This window comes from Amaranthus tricolor, chromosome 15, assembly GCF_026212465.1.
Source record: "Amaranthus tricolor cultivar Red isolate AtriRed21 chromosome 15, ASM2621246v1, whole genome shotgun sequence".
Classification (NCBI taxonomy): Eukaryota; Viridiplantae; Streptophyta; class Magnoliopsida; order Caryophyllales; family Amaranthaceae; genus Amaranthus; species Amaranthus tricolor.
This window is the reverse complement of record NC_080061.1, coordinates 9,145,455-9,151,266: the sequence shown is the minus strand read 5'-3', so window position 1 is coordinate 9,151,266 and position 5,812 is coordinate 9,145,455. Positions and strand designations below refer to the sequence as shown.

General features: G+C 30.2%; 1 protein-coding gene across 2 annotated transcripts; it reads right to left on the bottom strand.

Annotated features, from left to right (window-relative positions):
- Positions 1-315: 315 nt before the first annotated feature.
- Positions 316-5,519, bottom strand: LOC130801602 (transcription termination factor MTERF5, chloroplastic-like). Of its 2 annotated transcripts, none has more exons than XM_057665478.1 (2): positions 4,040-5,519; positions 316-497 (listed from the first exon to the last, which is right to left on the bottom strand). In XM_057665478.1, the coding sequence occupies exon 1, from the start codon at positions 5,268-5,270 to the stop codon at positions 4,068-4,070; it is 1,203 nt and encodes a 400-aa protein (XP_057521461.1). In that variant the 5' UTR covers positions 5,271-5,519; the 3' UTR covers positions 316-497; positions 4,040-4,067. The 2 variants fall into 2 exon arrangements, with proteins under 2 accessions (XP_057521461.1, XP_057521460.1); XM_057665477.1 differs by lacking the exon at positions 316-497 and adding an exon at positions 2,433-3,331.
- Positions 5,520-5,812: the final 293 nt, after the last annotated feature.

The following is a 5,812-nucleotide window of genomic DNA, read 5'->3' as shown; positions in this document are numbered from 1 at the left end:
TTAACAAGTGATTTGCTTAATTGGTGTTGAAAAATAAATAATTTCCACCTTTGGTATTCTTTTAAACTTAATTCTCAAAATGGTGTTCATATAATAAAATAGTTTTTTACTAAGCTACATTTTTTTGGTTTGGTAAATCCCAACCTACAAAAGGATAAAATTATTTTGTCAAGCAAATATAATATTAAACAAATTTAAAAAATTCTACAAGTCTTACAGAAAGAGTAAAATATCCAAAAAAAAATATTTCAACATATAACCAAAAATTTCAATCAAGTCTAAAGTCAAAATTAATAGAGATGTTTGTCAAATATGGGGTATCCTTCTGATCTGTTGTTAACATGATCCTTGTGATCTATTATAGAAAACCAAGTGAGTTTTTAATGTAAAAAATAATGCATTGAATATTGTAATACATATATACCTCAAATTAATGGCTGTGGTGGGAAGCCAGCAGTTGGCGTGGATGTTGGTTGTCGTCGGTCTCTTCAAGTCTCCTGTCGTCAGTCTTACAGATGTTTAGTTTAGGGTTTTGAGAAAATTAATAGGCTTGCTATTGGAATCAGAATTGGAATTAATTTAGTCTTAGTTTAGTTTTGCTTGGGAGAGAATTAGTAGGTTTGAAACTTCTTAAACCACAATGAAATAGATTAATTATTTTTTTTCTTGATAAACACTATTTTGAAAAATAAATTTTGGTAATCCTCAACTTGAAAATTTTTATTTTTCAACACCAAATCTATTCTAACTTACAAATTAATAATTAAATACTAAAAAATAATAGGTTTTAAAAGGGCATTATTATTTGTCGCCACCCTTTTCATTTTATCGCCACCCCCTCCTAATGAAATTACGAATTTGCCTTTGATCTTTAAAAATTTACAAATTTGCCATTGAGTTAATAACTTTTCATTTTCATTTTTTTAAAATTTTTTTTAATTATTTTTATTTATATTATTATTGTTATTATTATTATCATAGTTATTATTATTATTATTATTATTATTATTATTATTATTATTACGGTTATTATTATTATTATAACGGTTATTATTATTACGGTTATTAATAATAATAATAATAATAATAATAATAATAATAATAATAATAATAATAAAATTAATAATAAAAATAATAATAATAAAAAAAAAATTAAAAAAAAAAATACCAGTCGCACAAAGCAGTCGCACGTTTTGTGCGACTGGTATTTTTTTTTATTATTATTAATTTTATTATTATTATTATTATTATTATCATTATTATTACGGTTATTATTATTAATTTTATTACTATTTTTGTTATTATTATTAAATTATTATTTTTGTTTTAATTATTATTGTTATAATTGATGAAAAAAAGAAAGCATAAAAATTGACAAACACAAAACACATAGAATTGACAATGTGTTGACTAAGTCCACAGGCAGGGGAGAGAAAAATTTTATTACTAGAGGAAACCCAAAATACAAATATTGGCTAGATTATAGAAAATAAGAGTTTATAAATTACTCAAATATATAAAACTTTAGCCAAAACAGATTTTTTTGGGATGATGCAAAATTAATGCCCAAGACTCCTTTTATAAGGAAAAGAATAACAAGCCTTTGTTATTCTTCCGATGTGGGATAATGATAAACATTAATCTTCCAATGTGGGATAATGATAAACATTAATCTTTCAATGTGGGATAATGAAAAACATTAATCTTTCAATGTGGGATAATGACAAACATCAATCTTCCAATGTGGGATTCAAGACATAACCTTACATTGGAAGATTGATGTTTGTCATTATCCCACATTGGAAGATTAATGTTTATCATTATCCCACATTGGAAGATTAATGTTTATCATTATCCCACATCGGAAGAATAACAAAGGGCTGTTATTCTTCTCCTTATAAAAGGAGTCTTGGGCATTAGTTTTGCATCATCCCAAAAAAATCTATTTTGGCTAAGGTTTTATGTATTTGAGTAATTTATAAACTCTTATTTTCTATAATCTAGCCAATATTTGTATTTTGGGTTTCCTCTTGTAATAAAATTTTACACTTTCTTTCTTACATCAGTTATAACAATAATAATTAAAACAAAAATAATAATTTAATAATAATAATAATAACAACCACAATATTAAAATAATAATAATAATAATAAAATTAATAATAATAAAAAAAAAATTTTAAAAATAATAACCGTAATAATAATAACCATTATAATAATAATAATAACCGTAATAATAATAATCGTTATAATAATAATAATAACCGTAATAATAATAACAGTAATAATAATAATAATAATAATAATAATAATAATTAAAAAAAATTAAAAAAAAATGAAAATGAAAAGTTATTAACTCAATGGCAAATTTGTAAATTTTTAAAAATCAGGGGCAAATTCGTAATTTGTCTATTATTTCTAGTATTAGTTTGTCTATTATTTCTAGTTTCAGTCATTCTATTATCCTTAATTGACGAACTTTTAAGGGTTTTGGAAGATGAGGGAGCATTGTAAAATCGTTTATGGAGATAGAAGACTAATCTTCTAAATGGAAGATTTGCCATGAAAACTTTGACTTGTACAACACAATAAATATAGAATCAAGAGAAAGGGTAAAAAGCTAAGTACATTACAGGGACTGGAAGCACCTGAGACTACAATGAGAGTGTAGGATGCTGGGAGGCGCGTCGGAAATGGTAGGTGCACCAAACAGGGCGGCGGACGGGCGGGTTCTTGCTGCTCCACGGTGAGGCGCCCTCTCAGGAGTCAAATGCTCAATCCCCAGCACATAAATCAAGGTTGGGTTATGGAGGAGCCTTATTGACCTTGGTTAGACTAGCATGTGATGTACTCCCTCAAATTCACCGGTAGCGTGTCATTTGCTTTTTAAAAGCTACTTTCTCCTATTCAGCTTAGGAGTCTCATTTGACTTTTTACGGATTATAAGAAAAGTCAAAATGAGACCCTAAGAATAGGAGAGATAGTAGTACTATGTATTTTTAATTGTAAGGTTTAAGGAATTAACGATTCCCACTAATTTCAAGCACTTTCTAACCCAATTTGAAAGCTGATTTTTTTGGCACCAAAAGTCTGAAATTTTTTTTAGTACAAGGCCATAATTACATCGATTATCTAATTAAGTCCGGAATTACATAATTACGTCCTACGATTACAATAATTTTTGGAAATTACATAAATTTCTCAAGAGTACTAAAGAAAATTAAATTCATCAGTTACGGTATCTCATATGGCCTTCTCAATTCTTCAACAGTTTCGGTGTAGTTGCAGTCGTTACCGATCATGTGAGTGCGAATTTTTTTGCGATCATTAACTTCAGATTTTCCAAATTACCAAAAGTGACGCATTAATAATTTCTTAAATAGCCACCAAGTTATAAACAACCAAAATTTTCAAATTCAAAAAAATCATCACATTACTCAAATGTATTTGAAACCCCAAATTAAAATATCCAAAAGTAAGGAAATCAGAAACTGTCGCCAATGCAAGAAAAGAAAATTGGTGTCTGGCGCCATTAATTCAACCAAAATTTCAAACCACACAGCAATCAAACTAGGAGGGGCATAAATTGAGTATTAGGCGCCAAAAATAAATTGTAAAACAGCAAAAAAATTCAATCATTACATAAAAAAACAGAAACAATAAATAGAAAATGACAATGGTCATGTATTACACATTCATCTAAAAAAATGGCTCATTCAAAAAACTTAAGTGCACAACAAAGAGAACAAATAATGCAAAAGTTGTTGTCTGCATTAAATAAGAAGGGCAAATCAGTGCTAGGCACAATGAATGCACTTGCGACCGAGTTTCAAGTGTGTAGGAAAACAATCACACGTTTGTGGAATGATGTGAAGAAGCAGATGACAAACAACACCACACGTTTGTAGAACTCAACACGTATGTAAAAAGGCGAAGATAACCAAGCTTGACTGAATCAACACTTTCAAATAACTATGGTTTGCTTGAATATTTGTCAAAAAAGAGAACGCAAAATGAAAAATATAACAAAAAAACTAACCTGCCATTAGGAGCAATCTATTCATTTTCTAACAAGACTGGTAGGTGATGGGCTTCTCCTTGCTGGTCTGATAGATTCGCAAGAGATCTGGATTCGTATCAAAATACCTAGCAACATATCGCTCAAGAAAGACCTTTTCCGATATATAAAACATCCAAACGAGCTTTGAAGGATTCAGGTTCCTCTCTTCCAAAACCTTCCATATAATGTACCTAGGAACTATCCTTTTCTTAAGTGAATATCCAAGCAACTGAGGATTAGCAACAATAATTTCCCTATCAAGCTTCACGGTGTTCACAAAATAATCCACAGATTGTTTAAGTTTCTCCTCAGAATAACCCAAACAATATGGATTCTTTTTAAAACTTGATATAAAATCATCATAAGACCACCCTAAATTCTCAAAAACCTTCAATTTCCTCTCCCAAGAAAACTTGGTCATATACAAGATCACGCGAAGGGTATGTACATACATTGTATTAGATGGCAAAATACCCATTGTTTTCAGCTTTTCAACTCCATACTTCACTCTGGAAGTATCTACACACATGCAAACAGGCTCCCAAACAAGCAGCGCCTCAACTCTTTGCTTGGATACCCCTTGTTCAATCAAGTAATCCAAGTTTTGTTGCATTTGTTCGTTATCGGCACCTACAATCCATTTCCTGCGCCTAACAGCCAATAGTATCTTTTCAGGGCAACTTATAACTTTCTTAAGCAATGTCATCATTGGCCTCAATTGATTATTTAAACTCCTATAAAAAATATCAGGGGCAGAAACAACAAATTCTGGAAGAAGCAAACCCTGGAATCCATTTTCCAGAAGAAAATGAATCTTTGGCTCAATATTACTTCCAATTCTACAATGGAGAACAGCAGGGCGCTTTTCAATTAGTTGAACAATATGGGCATCAGAAAAGTTATGGGATTTGAAAAAAGAAACAACAGAATCAAAGTGTGGTTTGTTCTTGTCTGCCAACTTAACCTTTTTAGAAATCGAAATAGCAGAATGTAAAGAAAGCCCACATGAATTAGTAAGGTATTCAACACAAAAAGATTGATTTGAGGTTGAATTAGAACAATTAATAGTATTAATTTGTCTATTATTTCTAGTTTCAGTCATTCTATTATCCTTAATTGCCGAACTTTTAAGGGTTTTGGAAGATGAGGGAGCATTGTGAAATCGTTTATGGAGATAGAAGACTAATCTTCTAAAAGGAAGATTTGCCATGAAAACTTTGACTTGTACAACACTATAAATATAGAATCAAGAGAAAGGGTAAAAAGCTAAGTACATTACAGGGACTGGAAGCACCTGAGACTACAATGAGAGTGTAGGATGCTGGGAGGCGCGTCGGAAATGGTAGGTGCACCAAACAGCGCGGCGGACGGGCGGGTTCTTGCTGCTCCACGGTGAGGCGCCCTCTCAGGACTCAAATGCTCAATCCCCAGCACATAAATCAAGGTTGGGTTATGGAGGAGCCTTATTGACCTTGGTTAGACTAGCATGTGATGTACTCCCTCAAATTCACCGGTAGGTGGAATTTTGTTTGATTTGTTATAATTTTTATTATGTCTAGTTAAAGATATTAAAGATTAAATAATTGTATTGATTAGAGTGTATAAAGTAAATTAGATATTAGTAATAAATTTGAGGTACTAAATTTAACTTGAACTAAATTAATTGGGTAAAGAATTAAGTTTAAGTTTTTTTTAAGGAAAACGATAGGATACATTCATTGGATCAATTAATAAATTTATTTTGGTTTAAAT

Excerpts from the sequence above, each read along its gene's own strand:
- LOC130801602 (XM_057665478.1), bottom strand. The coding sequence starts at position 5,270 with ATGGCAAATCTTCCTTTTAGAAGATTAGTCTTCTATCTCCATAAACGA.